Source organism: Carcharhinus amblyrhynchos, chromosome 24 (genome assembly GCF_965287045.1).
Source record: "Carcharhinus amblyrhynchos chromosome 24, sCarAmb.v2.hapA, whole genome shotgun sequence".
NCBI classification, from domain to species: domain Eukaryota; kingdom Metazoa; phylum Chordata; class Chondrichthyes; order Carcharhiniformes; family Carcharhinidae; genus Carcharhinus; species Carcharhinus amblyrhynchos.
Genome location: NC_137347.1, coordinates 6,885,376 through 6,906,959, shown reverse-complemented (window position 1 = coordinate 6,906,959; position 21,584 = coordinate 6,885,376). Strand labels below are relative to the sequence as shown.

The following is a 21,584-nucleotide window of genomic DNA, read 5'->3' as shown; positions in this document are numbered from 1 at the left end:
CACCTGCTGATAGGATGTCAGAAATAGATCAACAGCAAATTTCAAATGGGAAACAGATGTAAACTTGTTATTTGCAAGGCTATGGAGAAAACACAGGGGAGTGGAAGTTATAGTGTATTTCAAAAGGTTAGCAGAAGTACAAATGGCCCAATGGCTTTGTGTGTTGTATGGCTCTATGACGCTAAGGACCTCATATTACCATTCTGCAAAATGTCCAATATCTTATTGACTTGTCCTCAGGTTGTGTGAGAGACACAGATGTGGTCAATATGATAGTCTGTCTCCAATTGTCCTGAGAAGGGAAAATTGATCTTTCTCCTTAGGTTAAAGCAGTCTTTGTGGATTTGCTCTCAAGGTGCTGTTAGGTTGATTTATTTCTGACACCTTCTGAGCCGGTGCCCGCCTGATCAGAATAATTCATTGTGTAATTGGTGGTACAGTGGCACAGTGGTTAGCACTGCCACCTCACAGCACCAGGAACCCGGGTTCAATTTGGCCTTGGGTGACTGTGTGTAGTTTGCACCTTCTCCCCATGCTTGTGTGGGTTTTCTCTGGTTTCCTCCAAAAGATGTGCAGGTCAGACGGATTGGCCATGCTAAATTGCTCCTTAGTATCCAAAGATTTGTAGGTTAGGTGGATTAGCAACGGGTAGTATTGAAGAAGCAGGAGGGCTTCAGAATGACTTGGACAGGTTAGGAGAGCGGCCAAAGAAATGGCAGGTGGAATACAATGTGGAAAAGTTTATTGACAGCGCTGGAGATGCAACTGTCTTTGTCACCGAGGCAACAACTCACTATCATCACTGATAACATTCCCTCTGAGTGTACAAAACATTTTATTGGTGGGAAACACAACCCTAACACAAATTCACTCAGTGGGTGCACTGTTTAATGGATGAAAATTTGATTCAATAAACAGCACAAAGACCCAACATTCTGAACACATTTCAGAGGGGTGATCCATCTCTGCCTCCTCCAGAGGTTCCCAGTATCACAGATACCAGTCTTCATCCTATTCGATTCACTCCACGTGATATCAAGAAATGACTGAAGGCACTGGATTCTGCAAAGGCGATGACAACATCCCAGCAATAGTACTGAAAACCTGTACTCCAGAACATGCCACGTCCCTCGCCGAGCTATTCCAACGCAGTTACAACACTGGCATCTACCCAACCATGTGTAAAATTGCCCAGGTATGTCCTATATACAAGACACAGGACAAATCCTACCTGGCCAATTACTGCCCCGTCAGTCTACTCTCGATCAACAGTAATGTGATGGAAGGAGTCATCGACAGTACTCTCATGTGGCACCTGATTAGCAATAACTTGCTCACTGACGTTCAGTTTGGGTTCCACCAGGGTCATTCAGCTCATGACCTCATTACACGTTCAAACATGGACAAATGAGCCGAATTCTGGAGGTGAGGGTGACTGCCCCTGAGATCCAGGAAGCATTTGACAAACTACGGAGTCAAGGAACCCCAGCAAAATTGGAGTCAATGGAAATCGGGGGATAAATCCTCCACTGGTTAGTCATAACTGGCACAAAGGAAGATAGTTATGGAGGTCAATCATCTCAGTTCCAGGACATCTCTGCAGGAGTCCCTCAGCATGGTGTCCTAAGCCCAAACATCTTCAGCCAATTCATCAATAACCTTCCTTCCATCATAAGGTCAGATGTTGGGATGTTCGCTGACAATGTTCAGCATCATTCGCGATTCCTCAGATACTGAAGCAGTCCATGTCCAACTGCAGCAAGACCTGGACAATATCCAGGCTTGGGCTAACAAGTAGCAAGTGACATACACACCGCACAAGTACCAGGCAATGGCCACCTCCAACAAGAGAGAACCTAACCATTGTGCCCTGACACTTAATGGAATTACCACCACTGGATCCTCACTATGGAGTTACCATTAACCAGAAACTGAACTGGTCCAATCATACAAATACCGTGGTTACCAGAGCAGGCCAGAGGCTAGGAATCCTGCGGCGAGTAACTCATCTCCTGACTCCCAAAATGTCCACCATCTACAAGGCACAAGACTGGAGTGTGATGGAATACTCTTCACTTGCCTGGATGAGTGCAGCTACAACAACACCCAAGAAGCTTGACATCACCCAGGACAAACTAACTGGTTTGATTGGTACATTTTCTACAAACACTCCCTCCCTCCACCATTAACACACAATAGCTACAGTGTGTACCAAGATGCACTGCATAAACTCACCAAGGCTCCTTAGGCCGCACTTTCCAAGACTATGACCATTACAATCTAGAAGGACAAGGGCAGCAGGTACCTGGTAACACCGCTACTTGGAAGTTGCCCTCTGAGACATTCATCAGCCTAACTTGGAAATATATCGGCTGTTCCTTCACTGTCGCTGGGTCAAATTTCTGGAACACTCTCCCTAACAGCACAGTGGGTGTGCCTACAGGTAGGTACCAGAGGAAACCCAGGCACAGTGGGTGTACCTACACCTCAGGGACTGCAGAAATTCAAGAAGGCAGCTCACTGCCACCTTCTCAAGGGCAACTAGAGATGGGCAATAAATGCTGGCCTAGCTGTTCACTGCAATTGCAGAGGGAAAGGGGGACCATTTGTTTTGTCTTGTGGTCCCTTTCAGCAGTTAGACCATCTCACTGCAGACAGCCCTCAAGGTGGTCTAGTGTTTCTGCCACCAGGGAATGGGTGCCCCTCCTTTTTGTGGCAGTGCCCAGGTGGTATGGAGATTGTTAATTCCAGCGAGGTTTCATCCAGAGAGGAGAAGCTAAGAGGGACGGAGCAGCGGGCAAATGGAAATGGATGGCAGCTACTTCCTGGCTACCTGCAGGGTTACCCTCATGATGCTGGAAGGGTAGAAGGTCACTGAGGGGACTGAGCACAGAGAGGTAAGGAGGTGATGGGACCCAGTGACCAGAGAACAGCTAATCTCTCTCCAGATGCTGTCTCAATGGTGTCACCGAGTCATCCGTCCCATTGAGTCTGCACTGACCACAACCCCATCCAGCCCCTATCCCCATTACCCCTCATATTTATCCTGCTAATTCCCCTGACATTAAGCGGCAATTTAGATGGCCAATAAACCTAACCCGCACATCTTGACATGCAGACATGGGGAGAATGTGCAAACTTCACACAGATAGTGACCCGAGCTGGGAATCAAACCTAGGTCCTGGGCATTGTGAGCCAACACTGCTATGTCACCGTGTTGAACGTGTCCTGAGAACCCATAGTCGATCTGCACACCAGGATGGCGGAGAAGGTGAGCTTCGATTGCAGGCTACCCAATGCCAGTAGCTCTCAAGGTAGCTGTGGCCCTCAATTTCTATGGGTTTGTTACAGGGACCTGTGGAGATCTCCCAATGAGCGCACACCACCACGTCAACCTGGTGTCAGTTACCCTCTCCTGGACAGGCCAACCAGTACATTACACCGAGAACAGATGCAGTCAGGCTGGGAGGGCCAGAGGTTTCAGCAGCATGATAAAAACAAAATACTGTGAAGACTGGAATCGGAGACAAAAACAGAAAATGCTGGAAAATCTCAGCTGGTCTGGCAGCATCTGTGGAGAGAGAAACAGAGTTAGCAGTTTGATCCCGTGAGTCTCTGCTTCAGAGTTGAAGAGGACGGAAATGTGCTTTCTTGTCTCTGTTTAATCTGTAGGCCTCTAGTCAGCTTAGATTATCTACTAGATTATTTTGTAGATTATTTTCTGTTTGTTAATCCAACTCAATCCATTGTCCTGGAAATCAGAATTGTCAACTGGTTCTCAATCAAACTAATACTTCCCGGGGTTGTAACAAGATGTTGTTCTTCCATTGTCCTGGTCGTTACTCAACCAACGCTTTATATAGATTGTCTGGTCATTGTCATTTTGCCAAATTCCAAAGATGTGTGGGTTAGATTGATTGGCCATGCTAAAATTGCCCCTTAGTGCCCTGGGATGTGTAGGTTAGAAGGATTAGTGGGTAAATGTGCAGGAATATGGGGGTAGGGCCTGGGTGGGATTGTAGTCGGTGCAGACTCGATGGGCCGAAGGGCCTCTTTCTGCACTGTAGTGTTCTATGATTCTATGATTCATTTATGGGAGCTTGCTGTGCACAAATTGGCTGCTGCATTTTCTACACAAAATCAGATCAGTGGCTTCAAGAGAACTTTTAATTGATTACAGAACTCTTTGGGATGTCCTGGATTTGTGAAAGGTGCTATATAAATGCCAGTTCTTTATTCTTAGACATCGCATGAGTTGTCTCACCTCATTAGAACAATAGGTTCTGGAACTAACCAGGGAACAGCTTATTTTAAACCTGGTAATCTCTAATGAGACATGATTAATTCATGACCTCATAGTAAAATAATTCTCAAGGTAAGAGTGATCACAACGTGATGGAATTTCATATGATGGAATTTCACACTAAATATGAGGATAAAACTAATACTTCAAACATGAACCAATTGAGAGGGATTATACCCTCCAACCATCTGAAGTGAATTATTTGCATGAACCAACCGTGCCATTGCAGTATGTTGATCTGTTCGAATTTTCCTCAGCATTTCATTTCACAGAGTCCATTGCTGAAAGGACTTTAACATTCACAAATTCCCCTTCGTTATCAGCTAGAAACGTAACTGACACCCTAATTCAGTCCCTATCTATTTCTCCATGACTTTATCTACAGTTAACCTTTTGTCCTTACCCTGCGTTACTGTAGAAAGACTAGATGTGGTTACTGTAATGACTTCAATCAGGCCACTGATGTTGGCCTATTGGAGTATGAGCTCCCTGATTAAGGATTCATTTGATGGGCCAATCAAATGAAGGTAAGAGTGATCATAACATGATGGAATTTCACATGATGGAATTTGCCTTGTACTTAACTGGGAGTGTCATTTCCTCTGACACCCCTCCCCACCCAGCCCGCCAACCAGCCCCCCTAACCCCCACCCCGCCAACTAGCCCCCCCACCCCGCCAACCAGCCCCCCAAACCCCCACCCCGCACCCTAAGGTAGACTGCTGTCTACTAGCACCCTGTGATCTGCTGTTAGAGCCATAAATAAAGTGATTTTGGTGAAGGGACTTCTGCCTCTGTAGACTTATTACAGTTACCATGCCTATAAGTGTAAAATAAAAATATTTAATTAAAGTCACGTGTCGGTGGAAGGTTTAAAATAGAATGAGGCAGTGTCCTGTAAGAACTTTCACACATTTCACAATTTGCCCTCATCTCTTTGACGATCCTTGAGCTATGTCTGATCTGCATCCTTTAGCAGGATGTTAAATCTTTGACAAGTTGGGTGAGCAAACTATCTGAGCATCTATATTTAAGACAATTTGTTTTTTCCGCTCTGATTCTGATCACGTGACAACATGAATACTTCTTTCACATTCTGTTTGGAAACATTGGATGGAATTTAATGCCCTCCCCGACTGTGGGTTTGCTGGGCATTTCGCCAGGCAAGAAGGTGGTTAGTGGGGAGCCTACCACCTTCCTGTCTCACCCACGGTAAGGATGCTGCGGTTGGCCTTCCCACTCCACCACAAATTGAGGCTTCCAAGAGGGCAATTAATTCTCACACAAGAGCCTTTCTCCCTACTGCTGAGTGGTGGGCCGGGGTCTCAGTATACGGGGAGTACCACAGGCAAACGCCCAGGGTTGCTCGTTGGCTCTCAGCGGTGCCCCTTGTTCAAAGACACTCAGTTCCTGCCCAAGGCAGCTATTTGCAATCGCTGATTCCTCCATCGTTTGTGACAGTGCGGAATATTCCATTTCTGCCATCAAGACTAATGGCAATGGATGCTCCCTGGAGACATTTCTCAAGCAGCAAACTCTTGCTCCAAACAGAAGTCTCTTTCTGAAAACCAAACTCCAGTTAAGAAGAGCCCACGTGTGACTGCTACCTCAGCACCATCCAGCAATTTATCGGCAAGCTCTGAAAAGCCAAATCTCCAAATTGGGTTCTGCAAACGTTTTTTTTGCAGTCTGTTAAAGTTCACAATCAACTCCTGGCTGAATAACCGTCTATCTTTCAAAATCTATCAAAGAATGACTTTTAGGTGTCCAATAGATCATCCTTCTGGAAAATTCCATCCATGAAACTGTAAAGATAGAAAACAGGAGCAGGAAGAGGCCATTCGGCCCGTCAAGGCCTGTGCCATCATTCCTGATGATCATGGCTGATCATCCAATTTAATAGCCTGATCCCCGCCTTTCCTCCACATCCTCCAATCCTTTTAGTCCCAAGAGCTGTATCTAATTTCTTCTTGAAATCAGACAATGTTTTGGCCTCTGTTACTTTCTGTGGTAGTGAATTCCACAGGCTCACCACTCTCTGGGTGAAGGAATTGCCCCATTCTAAATGGTCTACCCTGCACCCTCAGACTGTGACGCCTGGTTTGGACTCCTCCACCATCGGGAAGATTCTTTTTGCATCTACGTTTCAGCTTTTAATGTTTTTTTTTCTGCTGAGGGAGGTGCCAAAGTCTGTAACTGTGCAGCATCTCTTTTTTACTTAATAATGTATTTTGTAAGTTATTCCAGCGGGAATGCACAGTACTGGACAGGTATGGTGCACTATTTCAATCTGCATTTCTGGGAGAGAAATATCCCAAGGAACATTACTCCGGTTTTTATACTGATTCATATGGGAACCTGTGATTCACTTAAAACCTGTTTCACTTAAAGTTGCAATGTTCAGGGAGGCAGGTGCAACTTTAACTGAGAGTGTATACTATACATTAAAATCGCATGCTGCTCAGCAAAGTCCTCCTTACTAACAGTGGTTAGCACTGCTACTTCACAGTGCCAGGGATCTGGATTCGATTCCCGGCTTGGGTCACTGTCTGGGTGGAATTTTCCCTGTGTCTGTGTGGGTTTCCTCTGGGTGCTCTGGCTTCCTCCCACAGTCCAAAAGACGTGCTGGTTAGGTGTATTGGCCATGTAAATTCTCCCTCAGTGTAACCAAACAGGCGCCAGAGTGTGGCGACTTGGGGGTTTTCACAGTAACTTCATTGCGGTGTTAATGTAAGCCTACTTGTGACACTAAATAAACTTAAAAAAAAATGAATTCAGAGTGGATCAACTGGCATCTTGACCCAGCTCTTCCATTTGATAAAATCATGGCTCCAACAAACACAATCCTAACAGACTCAATCTCTCCTCAAAAGCCAGTGCTGCCATCCCAGCAATCAGTCTGCACTCCCTCTGGAGCACAAACCTTCCTTAGATAAAAAGATCAAAGCTGCAAACAATATCCCAGCTGTGGCCTCACCATGGCCTTGGATAATTATAGCAAGACATCCCTGCTTCCGAACTCAAATCCTCTCACTATGAACATACCATTTGCTATTTTTTTCACTGTCTGCTGCATCTGCATTCAGTGTACACGGATACCCAGGACTCATTTTGAATCCTTACTATCCATGATCACTGCCAGTGATCCAAGTGGACGGCCTCACACTTATCCACATTGTACTGCATCTTCATTCATTTACCCACTCGCTCAGCCTGTCCAAAACACACTGAAGCATCTCTGCATCCTCCTCACAGCTCACCCTCCCACCCAGCTTTGTGTCATTTGCAAATCTGGAGATATTACATTTAGTTCCCTCATCAAATCATGAATATATTGTCACTATATATTGTGAGTAGCTGGAGTCCTAGAACCGAACCCTGTGGTACCCCACTAGTCACTGCCTGCCATTTGGAAAAAGACCCATTTATTCCTCTTAAATTCCAGTGTTTATAGAAACCCCACAGGGCAGAAGGAAGCCATTTGGCCCATTGAGTCTGCATTGACAACAATCCCACCTAGGCCTTGTCCCCATGGCCCAACATATTTACTCTGCTAATCCCTCTAACCAATGCATTCTCGGACACTAAGGGGCAATTTAGAATGGCCAATGCACCTAACCCACACATCTTTAGACTATGGGAGGAAACCCACGTAGACAAGAGTACAATGCGCAAACTCCACACAGACTGTGATCCAAGCTGAGGAATCGAACCCCGGTCTCTGGAGCTAGGAGTCAGCAGTGCTAACCACTGTGCCATCATAGCACCCTTTTTGTTTCTCTTTGTCTCCTGTCTACAACAATTTCTACTCACCTCAACACACTAGCCCCAATTCCGTGCGCTTTCATTTCAAGAGCCAAACCTTTCTCAGTATCCAACTGACAGTATTCCAAAAAAAAGCTTTCCTTCTGATTTTACTTTTGTTAGGAACATTGCCAAGGCCACACTTTGTTTTCTCTTTGGCAGGGATGTAATAATATCCACTTATCTCCTTAATTCTTCCACTGCTCTCGAGATTCAGTCTCTGAGAATATCAGTGGGGTGTCATACCCTAACAGTTCACATTGCTTCCAGTCAGTCTTCACAAAAACTTCTCAGATTGTAACCTCTTGTCTGAAAAAACATCTTAATTTCCACCTTCACCACGGGAGGTTCATTCACTGTTAGCATATTGTTCTTCCTGTAGATTTCAATTGGTGAGGAAGGAGATCAGAAATCAATCTTTATACCTGGTTTTTGATTAATTCACCCAAGCGAGACAGTACATCTTACCAAATGCACCACAGCCGTTCAGGAAGGCAGCTCACCACTGACTTCTGAAGAGATAGGACGAGCCAATGCTGGCCCAGCTAGTGATGCTCACATCCCATGAGAGAATTAAAATAAAACACCGTAATTATTTAAGTTTAAGGTGCTAGTTTGAGAGCCACACTTCTCATCCTTAAACCTAATGACAAATTCTGTCATGTTATGATCACTCTTATCAAGGTGACTCTTCACTATGAAGTCATTGCATACAGAAAGGTCTAAAATAACCTGTTCCTTGGATGTTTCCAGAATTATTGTTCTACAAAGCTGTCCCACAGACACTCTATGAACTCACCCTCACCCCCCCAAACCCCCACCCCATCCCACACCCCTGGGATACCTTGGCGATATGATTCATCCAATCTATACGCACATTAAAATTGCCCATGATTAGTGCAACACCTTTCTTACAAACCCCCATTATTTCTTGATTTATATTCTGCCCTACAGTGTAGGTACTGTACGGGCAAATAAGTTACTTCAGTGACGTCTTTCTTTCACTATTTCTTTCTCCACCCAAAGTGATTCAGTGACTCGATCCTCTGAACCAAGATCATTTCTCACGACTGTACTGATCTGATCCTTAATTCTCCTACTTCACCTCCTTTCCTTTTTTCCTCCTGCTTTCTAATATGTCAGATACCTTGCATATTCATTCCCTGCCTGAATCACTTGGCAACCACATCTCCGTACTGACAATCACGTCATACGAATTTATTTCTCTTCCTGCTATCAATTCTTCCATCTTGTTATGAATGCATGCATTCAAATAGCGAGCCTTTAATTCAGTCTTTTTATCTTGTCTGTATTCTGACCTTATTTGATAGTGCACTCATATTTGCACGCTCTGTCCCTTCACCCTGATTACCTGCGTCACTATCCTGCACTATTGCTTTAACCTTTCTCTTCAACTTTCCAATTCTCCCCTCACGTGAATCCACCCCTCACTATTTAATTTAAAGTCCTCTCTACAACGCTGTTTACCAGTGCTCTGGTTTTAACGTAGTTCAGGCAAAGATTATCACATCAGTACAGCTCCCTCTCTCCCCAGGGCTTGAATCAAAACCCATTTCTCCCACGCCAATCCTTGAACCGTGCATTCCCCTCTCTGACCTTATTTATCCAATGTTAATTTGCTTATGCCTCAGATAGCAATCCAGAGATTTTTATGGTTCTATTTTGTTATTTAGCCCTTAGCTGTTCATACTTGCTCAGCAGAACTACTTGTTTAATTCTATCCATATCAATGGTACCCAAGGTGACCAGATCTTTTCCCTCCCACTGCAAGTTCCTCTCCAGTCTTGAGGAGGTGGACTTAAAGCTGGCACTGGGCAGGCAACCCGTCCTTCAGGAGTCAGCCTATCAGCTGCAGAGAACTGTATCTAGCCCGCTAATTACCATACCAAGTCTCCATTATGTCCCTTATAGAAAGCAGCAGTACACATATAGAAGCCCCAAGATGAAGACAAACTTATTCACTTGTAAAAGTGTTATTGAACCGAGATCTCACCTCATCCAGGATCTCAATGACGTCTCCGGGGTTCAGCTCCAGCTGCTCTGATGTGGCAGGGCTGTATGACATGACCACCTCACACCATCTCTGCTTCCTCTTCTTCAACGCTTTCTCTGTAATCACAGGCCCGGTCATCAGTTCTCTCTCCATCCACAGGGGTCAAGTTGTTGTTGCAGACAGCAGTCGCTGTTACACGCCCCTCCTATACTCAGTTCCGCAATTTTCCCTCAAATTATGTCCCTTCTGGGACACAGTCCCATAACCACTACCAGGACATACAAATGAATGATAGAGGTTTACAGCATGGAAGCAGGCCCTTCGGCCCAACTTGTCCATGCCGACCATTTTTTTTAAACCCCTAAGCTAGTCCCAGTTGCTCACATTTGACCCATATTCCTGGATACCCATCTCACTCATGTATCTGTCTAAATGCTTTTCAAAAGACAAAACTGTACCTACCACCTCTGGCAGCTCACTCCAGGCATTCACCGTCCTCTGTGTGAAAAAAATGCCCCTCACTGCCCCAATGAAACTGTGAAAAAATTGAATCAACCCAGATCATGACTGTTTCCAGGCTATTCAGCAACAGAAGGCATCACAGCTGAACCCAATCCTCGACGTGTCAGCCATACAGCCTCCTGCTGAACTGCAATCCGGCCTGGGACCCACGGCCTCCTTCTGCCAACATTGACATCCTTTAAGCTGTCCCAGAGCTCATCTAACCCAGCACCAGCCAAGGACAAAACCCAACATCTCCTCCCTCCACTTGCTTCAGTACCCCAATGGACACTTCCTTTTACAAGCGGCATTACGCTATCCCTGGGCCTCCACTGTGAAAGCTACCTGGGATCTGAACTGACCCCAGGGGATAGTCCAGATTGTTCTTTCAAAGTCTGACTCGAGACTCCCCTCTGAACAATTATCCTTGGTGTCTTTTCCAGCCTGCCATTATCAATTACTCACCTGTGTGGATGTGCCCACATAGAGGGTAAACACTCACACAAATTGTTTCCATGTTGTAATCACAGAAACCCTACAGTGCAGAATCTCAGTGTATTTCTAATTGTCCATCTCCTTGTCTGTTTGTCTATCAGTTAAAGAAATAAAGGTTTACAGCATGGAAACAGGCTTTTTGGCCCAACTTGTCCATGCTGCCCAGTTTCTATCACTAAACTAGTCCCAGTTGCCCACATTTGGCCCATATCTCTCTATACCATCATACCCCTATAACTGTCTAAATGCTTTTTAAAAGATAAACTTATACCCACCTCTACTACTGCCTCTGACACTCACCACCAGTTGATGTCCATTAATATTAGTTGATGCTTTTTTGGAGACTGTATGGACTAATGTTATGCCTCAGGGGACGCAGTGGCATAGTGGTGCTGTCACTAGGCTAGGAATCCAGGGACCCAGAATAATAGGTCTCTGGAGACCTGGGTTCGAATCCCTGAATGGCAGATGGTGAAATTTAACTTGAATAAAAATCTGCACTAAAAAAATCGAACGATGACCATGCAATCATTGTCGATTGCTGGGAAAACCCATCCGTTTCACTAATGTCCTGTACGGAAGGAAATCTGCCATCCTTAACTGGTCTGGCCTACATGTGACTCCGGTTCCACAGCTCTTAAATGCCCTCAGGGACGGGCAATGAATGCTGGCACAGCCAGTGACATCTACGTCCAATGAATAGAAATGAATGGGTCAGAATGGTGATCCAGGGCATTTTAAGGAGCTTCCGATGAAATAACTGGTTAAAAGCTATAGATATCCAGTGACATTGCCACCTAGAAATGTTGTAATATCAAATTATTGCAGGCCCAGGTATGTAGAAAGGACAATCCTCTCAGATATATCACAAAGCTCAGTAGCAATGATATCACGGCTTTGTCCAAGCACGAATAACCATTTTTAAATGACCACTTTTAATGACCATTTTGACCAATGACCACTTTTAATGACCATTTTGACCAATGGTCAAAAATGACCATTTTTAAATGATTGGGTGGCCAGAGTCACTGCAGTCCATGAGGAAGGGGTCTATCCTACCCCCACTGAGTGGCTTTCTGAATATAGAACCTCCACCTTTAGAAGGGAATCAGAAGTTGGGGGAAGGGTGGGTTGTGTATCTAAATCTCCATCGTACCTGGAGCTCAGGTACAATAAGCCGAGAGATGGCAAGAAACCAATGCCAGGAAAATAGGCAGCACCAGTACCGAGCCACAACATGTTAAGCATTAACTCAAAATATCTTGCAATAACCAGGCCCTCATCAGGCCACTATTATGTATCACAGTTTGGCATGGCTCCTTTGGGAAGATAGCCCAATCCATCATGCAAACCAGCCTCTCATCCATTGACTCTGTCTATACATCCCGCTGCCTTGGAAAAGCCACCAGCAAAATTAAGGAACCCTACACACACCAGACATTCCCTCTTTCATCTTCTTCCATTTGGGAAAAGGATAGATAAGTCTTGGATATGTCCCAACCGACTCAAGAACAGCTTCTTCCCTGCTGCCATCAGACTTTTGAATGGACCTACAATATACTGAGTTGATTTTTCTCTGCACCCTGGCTATGATGGTAACACTATATCCTGCACTCTCTCATTTCCTTCTCCACTAGGTACTCTATGAACGGTATGCTTTGTCCGTGTAGTGCATAAGAAACAATACACTTCACTGCATACCAATAGATATGATCAGATAATTCACAAGCAGCAAGCAAGAAAGTAGCCAACCAACACAGAAAAAACAAGAGTGAGCTATTCAACTTATACACATCAGCTAAATGTAGACACATATCTCTCAGAATCACCGTGATTCACTCAGTGAATCAATTAAAGTAATTCCGAAGAATGCAGGAACTAGGAGCAGGAGTAGGCCATTCAGCCCCTTCAGTCTGTTCCACTATTCAATAGGATCATGGCTGATCTGACTGTGGCCTTCACTCTACTTTCCTGCCTACGTCCCATAGCCCTTGACTCACTTGTCGATCAATAATCTGTCTACCTCAGCCCTAAATATATTCAATGATCCAACGTCCACTGCTCTCTGAGATAGAGAATTCCAAAGACTATCGGCCGTCAGAGAGACTAAATCCCTCCTCTGCTCAGTCTCAAATGGGGGCGACCCTTTAGTTTGAAACTGTGGCTGGAATCCTTTGGTCCCTTCACCGCTGCCAGCGAGAATGGAGAATTCGGTGCCCAGCCAAACCTCAATGCACAGCAGCGGGGCTGGAGAACCCAGACCGTGGGCGAGGTTGGAGAATTCTGGCCTCCTTTTCCCAAGTTCTAGATCCCCTCCACGAGGGAACAGCATCAGTTGATGATCGCACACAAGTTTCGATTTCCTTTGGGGTTGAATGTCCACACTCACACTGCAACTACACGAGCTGGTGTAACTAAAACCTGCAAGTACTGCTCAGCGTCAATCAGCAACCTAGAACCGTCTACACTAAAATTAAAACAATACCCGAGAGGTAGCTAGCAGACCTTTATCAGAGATTTACATAGATATGTAATCATCAATCACAATAAAAATACGTAATTCACCCTCTGCCACAATAAGGAAATAGCTACACTAAATTCTGCTTGCAATTCTGGGTACTTACTGATTGCACCCCAGATTTACATCTCCTGCCTGGACAGTTGTCCTCCTGGCTCCCTGTGGCTCAATTCCCCATCTTTGTCCATTCAAGTTAAGCAGTCCCAACACATGCTTGACACTGTACCATCGATGAACGACACTCCGGATTCTGACCGCTTCCTGAGGCAGCAACACATTCCGACTCTTAGTCCGAGCAGGCGTGGACACTGGAGTCACCCCGGGCTGTGGCCAGTGTTACAGAGCGAAGGAAATCATTCGACAATGAATGAAGCTGCCTCTGATAGTGTGACTTCCTGTGGATGGTCAGGTTGCTTTCTCCACTGGGTTGACCAGGTCGTTGCAGTCACACCACTTTGAGGCACATCTCACTGTAGCGCAGAGATATTAAACCACTTCCTGAAAACAATTGCCACCATAATCTTATTTGCCTGTTGCACAGAAATGCAAAGACACACCGTCCGGCCTAAATGGTCTGTGCTGGCCTTTGTGCTCCCCATCAGACACTGCCCGCTCTCAGAATTCCTAGAGCACACAGGCCATTCAGCCCATCAAGTCTGTGGCGACTCTCTGACAGAGCACGTTCCCAGGCCCACCACCAGCTCTATTCCTGTAATCCTGTGCCTTTAGCCGGCTAATTCCCATAACCAACACATCTTGGGACACTAAAGGGCAATTTACCATGGCCAGTCCACCTAACCTGCACATCATTGGACTGTGGGAGGAAACCTGAGCGCCCAGAGGAAACCCACGCAGACACGGGAAGAACATGCAAACTCTACACTGACCCAAGGCCAGAATCGAGCCTGTGTCCCCTGGAGCTGTGAGGCAGCAGTGCCAATTTGGGTGCTCTGGTATATGAATCACATACAGTTAGTCTGCAAGTGATTAGGGAGACAGATGAAATGGTGGTGGTTATTGCAAAGGGAATGGAGTATAAAATTAGAAAAGTATTGTTACATTGTACAGGGCAGTGAAGAAAATACTGCATACATTTTTTTGTCTCCTTTTGAGAAAGGATATAATTGCATTAGAAGCAGTTCAGAGAAGGTTAACTTGGCTGATTCTTGGGATGAAGGGGTTATCTTAGGAGCAAAAGGTTGGACAGTCTGTGTCCATATCTATTGGGGTTTAGAAGAATGAGAAGCGATCTAACTGAAACATATAAGACCCTGAGGCAATTTGAGAGTGTGGATGATGAAAGGATGTTTCTCCTTGTGGGAGAGACCAGAACTGGGGGGGGAGGGGGGACACAGCTTAAAAATAAGCGATCTCCCATTTAAGACGGCAATAAGGAAAATTCTTTTCTTTCAGCAGGTCGTTAGTCTGTGGAATTCTCTTCCCCCATGAGCAGTGGAGGCTGGGTGACTGAACATTTTGACAGCAGAGGTAGATAGGAAAGGCTGAGGGACTTGAGGTTGTTTTCGTTAGAGAGAAAAAGGTTACGAGGTGACCTAATTGAGGCCTGCAAGATGATCAGAGGGTTAGATAGGGTGGACAGTGAGAGCCTTTTTCCTCGGATGGTGATGGCTAACACGAGGGGACGTAGCTTTAAATTGAGGGGTGGTAATTATAGGACGGATGTCAGAGGTAGGTTCTTTACTCAGAGGGTAGTAAGGGTGTGGAATGCCCTGCCTGCAGCAGTTGTGGACTCACCAACTTTAAGGGTGTTCAAATGGTCAGTGGATAGGCATATGGATAACATTGGAATAGTTTAGGTTAGAGGGTCATTAGATTGGTTCCACTGGTCAGCGCAACATCGAGGGCCAAAGGGCCTGTACTGCGCTGTAATGTTCTATATGTTCTAGATTCTTGGTTGTTTAGGAAGTTTAAGGTTATGGGAGTTAGATAGGAGAGCAGGCTTTCATCAGATCAGCATGGTCTAATCAAATGGTGGAGCAGGCTTGAGGGGCCGAATAGCCTCCTCCCATTCCTAGTCTTTATATGAAGCAGAGTATCAGGCATGATTGTGTTGAACTGCAGAGGGAGCTCAGTGAGCCAAATGGTCTACTCCTGCTTCTATTTCCTATGTTCTTATCTGATACTGGATCCCCCAACAATGTTTTGGTTACCCTCTAATCCTGACAAATTCCCTGCCTGTCTTCCACATTCTGGAAGCTTGAAGTAATCCAAAATTCTGTTCCCTGTGTCCTAACTCACACAAAATCCCATTCAGCACCCATCTCCCCTGTGCCCTCCGACCTACATTGGCTCCCAGGCAAGGGACACCTCAAATTCATATCCTCTTTTTCAAATTTTTCCATGACCTTTCCATGGGATTTTCCAGCCGAGCTTGCCCCAAAACTGGAAAATCCTACCCGAGGTCAACGGACCTCTCCATGGCCCACCCCTCCCCCCTGCTCCAATTCCCATAGCGGCTGGGAAAGTTCATTCCCATATCTCCGTAATCTCCTGCAGAGCCACAACTCTGAGATCACTGCACTCATCTAATTCTGGCTTTGCCTGTATCCCTCAACTATCAAGTCCCAAAGCTCTGAAACTTCCTTCCGAAACAGGTCCACCTTTCCAACGCCTTTCTCCCTCAAAACACTTATTAAAACCTTCTTCTTTGACAAAGATTTTGGCCGTCTGTTCCAAAACCTTCTTACACACTTCGGTATCAAACTGTTACACTGCTGCCGAGTGTTTTGGGGATGTTTTCGTACGTGCAAGGTGCTATGGAAATATAATTTGTTATTATAAAGGTTACAAATAGGGCAGAGTGGGCGTTTGCAGTAAATGGTGCCCATGCAGTCCGAGGCACAGAAACACGATGTGTTTATGAATCTAGCACGTTCAATGTTTCCTTTCAATCACTTGCTGGGGAAACTCACACCACTTCCTGCCCTCCTAAAGATGAAGACAAACATAAGATATTGCTGCTTCATGCTGCAATTAATGGAGACGTTTAAAGGAAAATCAGATATATTCAAAAGGATATGAAAACAAGATTCACATGCTATTGAAACAGAGTTGCATCTGGCTTTTGCAATGCACTGAGAGTGAGCTAGTCAACTGCACAAACCTCATATCTGCCTTAACATTGATTAATTAAGGATTAACAACAGAGCGGTTTGTGTGTCACAGCTGGGAGTGAGCAAATGTGAAACACAATACAGAGGAAGGCACAGAGAGGACTGGTGAGGCTCTGTAGAACGAGCATTAGGCTGTGAGGGGCAGAGGAAATGCCCCTTTTGAGGTTTAGCAAATAAACAGCATAGGAAAAAGAGAGGAGAGAGCGAATAAGAGAAAGAGAGAGAGAGAGAGAAGAAGAAGGAGACAAGAGAAAGAAAGAGACAAGATTAAAGTGAGAGACAGAGAGACAAGCGAAAGAGAGAAAATGACAGAGAGAGAGACGGGAGAGAGATAAGATAAAGTGAGAGAGACGAGAGCAAGAGAGATACAAGATAAAATGAGAGAGAGGAACAACAGAAAGAGAGACAGAGAGATGAGTGAAAGAGAAAGCAAGGCAGAGATGGGAGAAAAAGAGGGATAAGATGAAGAGAGAGAGACAAGAGAAAGAGAGAAAGTGAGAGATGAGAGAAAGAGAGAGACAAGATAAAGCGAGAGAGAGAGACAAGAGAAAGAGAGAAAATGACAGAGAGAGACGGGAGAAAGAGAGAGATAAGGTAAAGTGAGAGAGACGAGAGGAAGAGATACAAGATAAAATGAGAGAGAGGAACAACAGAAAGAGAGACAGAGTGAAAGAGAGAAAGTGAGGCAGAGATGGGAGAAAAAGAGAGATGAGATAAAGTGAGAGAGACAAGAGGAAGAGAGAAAGTAAGAGATGAGAGAAAGAGAGAGACAAGATAAAGCGAGAGAGACAAGACAAAGAGAGAATGTAAGACAGATGGGAGAAAGGGAGAGACTAGATAAAGTGACAGAGAGACAAGAAAAAGAGAGAATTTGAGAGAGAGAGAGAGAGATGGGAGAAAGTGAGAGAGAGAGAGATGAGAAAGAGAGAGAGGGATGAGAGAAAAAGATAAAGGGACGAGAGAGAGAGGAGAGAAAGAGAGAGAGGGAGGGAGTCGAGGAAGAGAAAGAGAGGGACAAGAGAGAATGGGGTGAAAGAGAGAGAGAGAGACAAGAGCTGAGGGAAGAAAAGAGACCAAGATAGAGAACAAAAGAACGAAAGAAAGAAAGAAAGAACATGTTTACATTTATATAACACTGTGCACAACCTCAGGACATCCCAGAATGCTTTCCAGTTAATGAAGTAATTCTGAAATGCTATAATTTAGGAATTGTGACAACCAATCTTGTGTACAGCAAGCTCCTACAAACAGCAATGGTCAGATTTAGTGATGTTTATTGTGGGATAGATATTGGCCAAGGCAACGAAGGAAATGCCCTTACTCTCCTTCAAATGGCACTATGGGACTTCTTAAATCCATCTGAGGAGGTGAGGGGACCACAACTGTGCAGCACTCCCTCAGTCTGCATTTGTTAGTTAATTCACTGGAGCTTTTGATTGAGAGAAGGGAGTCTCTGAGCAGCAGCGAACTCTGTGTGAAGTAGGAAAGCACAGATGGGACTGCGCGCCCTTGTTTATCTCTGTTCTCCTCCAGCCTTCAAAACTTTCAGTCTGGCCACCATTAGTGAGGTGCTACAGGGGTCAGGGTTGGGGCGCCAACTATTTACAAGTTGCATTAATGACTTGGATGAAGGGACTGACTGCGCGGTAGCTAAATTTGCCACGAACACCAAGTTACATAGGAAAAAGGTACAGAGCCTACAAAAGAATGTGGATAGGTTAAGAAAGTGGACACAAATGTGACAGATGGAGTATCATGTATGAACTTGTCCACCTTGGCAGGAAGAGTAGAAAAGCAGCTTATTATTTAAGTGGAGAAAGATTGCAGAACACTGAGGTACAGAGGGATCTGGGCGTCCTAGTATTTTTTTGTTCAGGAGATGTGGGTGTTGCTGGCTTGGCCAGCATTTAATGCCCATGAACTGTTGTTTGGCCGTTTCAGAGAGCATTTTAGAGCGGCATGGCTCTGGAGCCACATGTAGGCCAGACCAGATAAGAACAACAGATTTCCTTCCTTAAAGGATAATACTGAACCAGATGGGTTTTTATGATAATCAACAATGGATTCATGGTCACCATTAGGTTTTTAATTCCAGATTTCTATTGAATTCAAATTGTACTATCTGCCCTGGTGGGATTTGAACCCAGGTCACCAGATCTCTGGTCCGATGACAACGTCACTACTCCACCCTGCATGTATGGAAGTGATTGAGAAGGCAAATGGAATATCATCATTTATTGCAAAGGGGGATGGAGTATAAATATCAGGAAGTTTTACTGTAGCTGTACCAGGCCCTGGTGAGATCACATCTGGAGTAATATGTACATTTTAGATCTCCTTATTTGAATAAGGATCTAATTGCTTCAGAAGCAGTGCAGGGAAAGTGAAGGGAAGATCTTATCTCATAAAGAAATGCCTCTCAGGTATGGCCTTTGCCCACTGGAGTTGAGAAGAACCAGCAGTGATCTTATTCAAACACATAGACCTGAATTTCTCCAATAGCAGAGGGTCATTTTCCATCATCAGGGAAGAGTCAGCAGGGAACAGATTGCTGCCCAGTCCTACTGTCCCACAGGCATTACAAGTTCAATCACAGATGGAGTGGCTGCAGGTGGGAATTCTGCCCCTCACTCGGGAGGAAGGCTGGCCTTAGAAAGCTGCCGGCTAATCAGATTGGCTGGTAGCTCTCCAGCTCCTGCAGCGACAGCGCCACAGTGGTCAGAAGAAGAAATGCAGGAGGACATCGGAGCCTCAGTCTGGGCACCGGAGGCCCAGGGTTGTTCAAGGAGGCCCAGGGTGGCAAGAGTAGGGAAGGGGGGTGACCGGGGTCTTAGCAGAGAGATCTGGGGAAGTTGGGTGGAAGGACATGTGGAGGCCACCAGACCTTAAGGGGGAGGGGGGTGTGCCCAATTTTAGCAAGGGCCTTCTGATGGAGGTGCAGACCTGCCCCAGCCCCCCCTCCTCACTCCTTCCTGCCTGAGATCTTTCCATTTTCAGCAGTCCTCTGCACAAGTTGGATACATGGCCACTTGAGGGCCTCAATTGAGATGAGGGTGACCCCCCCCCCACCTCCCCCACCTCCCAACACCCTGAGTGAACTCGCTGGATGGTTGAGGCAGACAGAAACATGAAAATTTCAGACCTTCCACATCCCTGACTGCCTAAAAACCCACCACTGGGGAGAGCGAAATCCTGGCCATTAGACCCTGAGGGGACGGGATAGAGTGGATACCGTGACGACACTTCCTCACGTGGAGGAGACTAGACCTCAGGGATATGATGAGAAGAGGCTTCCTTTTTAAGGTGGAGGTGAGGAGATAGGTTTTACCTTCAGAGGGTCATCAGTCTGTGGAATTCTCTCCCCGGAGGCTGAATTATTGAAGGCAGAGTGAGATAGATTTTGGTAGATGAGAGAATCAATGATAATGTGGGGAGGGGAGGGGGGTGGATGGGGCAGACAGGAAAGAGATCAGCCATGTTTTTATAGAATTGCAGAGCGCACTCCAAGGGCCGAATGGCCTGCTGCTATGCTGATGTCCCAGATTCCGAACAACTCCCATTCAGTTTGGAATGAGATTAGCTCCTTTCAGTCTGACGCTGAGATTGGGATCCGTCTCACTGGCTTTATTTGCATTTCCCACTTGTCGAAGATTGATTAAGAATCTTTGAACCAACCTGACATCGAGTGCATTTGGGGGCCCTGTGCAAACAACCAATCCATATAAAACCAAGAAGTGTTTGACTAAAGGGAGCTTACTTTAACTGGGTCTCTGGAAAGGCGCCAGGGTTTTGAGTGTTTAATTGTGAGGACAGTTTGTGTAAACTTGGCCCTTCATCTTGGAAGATCGAGGGGTGAACTTGTTTGAAACGTTAAAGGGATTTGATGAGTTAGATTCGGAAAAGCTCATTGCTCCGATGGGGAATGCTGAACAAAGGGAAATGACCTTAAATCACAGCACGTTTGTTCAGGAGTGAAATCGTATTGTACAAACCTGAAACTCTCTCCCCAGTGGCTGCTGTGATAGAGCTGGAGCTTTTCAGACTGAGATTAATAAATATTTATTGGGCAGGATATCAAGGGGTATGGAGCAATATTGGGGAAATGGAGTTGAGGTATAATTTAGAAGCACGAGGAGGCCATTTGGCCCCTCGAGCCTGCTCCGCCATTCAATGAGATTGTAGCTGATCTGATTGTAACTCCAACCCCACATTCCTGTCCCCGATAACCTTTCACCACCACCCTCCCCCTTGTTAATGAGGAATCTAGCTAGCCCTGCCTTAAAAATATTCAAAGACTCTGCTCCCGCTGTCTTTTGATGGAGAGAGTTCCTGAGACTCACCACCCTGTGGGAGGAAAGATTTCTCCTCGTCTCTGTCTTAAAACAACAACGAGGTGTGGCTTAGACATGGGTTAGTTGAACATTGACGCAGGCACGAGAGTCGGAAGGATCTATCCCTGTGCCTATTTGATCTGATGCGCCTCTGTGTGAGCCTGCACCACTTCTGTGGATGGTGCGTGGTATTTTTGCACAGGAATGTGCGTGAAGCACAGTGAATGCAGAAGAACCTGACTTTCAAGCTGACACAAAACCCTAAGACTGTGCCCTACAGGAAGAACGCTGTAAATTCTTGTGGGAGTGTTTTGATGCAAGGAGTTAATCAGATTCACTTCAAAACAAACAGAGATTACACAATTGAGGAACAGCTATTCTCTGTAATGTGGGACTGGGTACAGTATCACCCACACAGTGATGTGAAGAGGCACATGACCAGAAACAGGGTCACTCTGGAGATGAGCAGAGTTATGTAAAGACTT

General features: G+C 45.5%; 1 protein-coding gene across 1 annotated transcript in view; it reads right to left on the bottom strand.

Moving 5' to 3' along the window:
- Positions 1 to 21,584, bottom strand: part of sh3d21 (SH3 domain containing 21) — a 99,818-nt gene that overhangs the window by 63,005 nt on the left and 15,229 nt on the right. Inside the window, exon 4 of the mRNA XM_080211607.1 lies at positions 10,121 to 10,236. Coding sequence (XP_080067733.1) covers positions 10,121 to 10,236 — 116 coding nt within the window. The remainder of the gene's footprint in view (positions 1 to 10,120; positions 10,237 to 21,584) is intronic.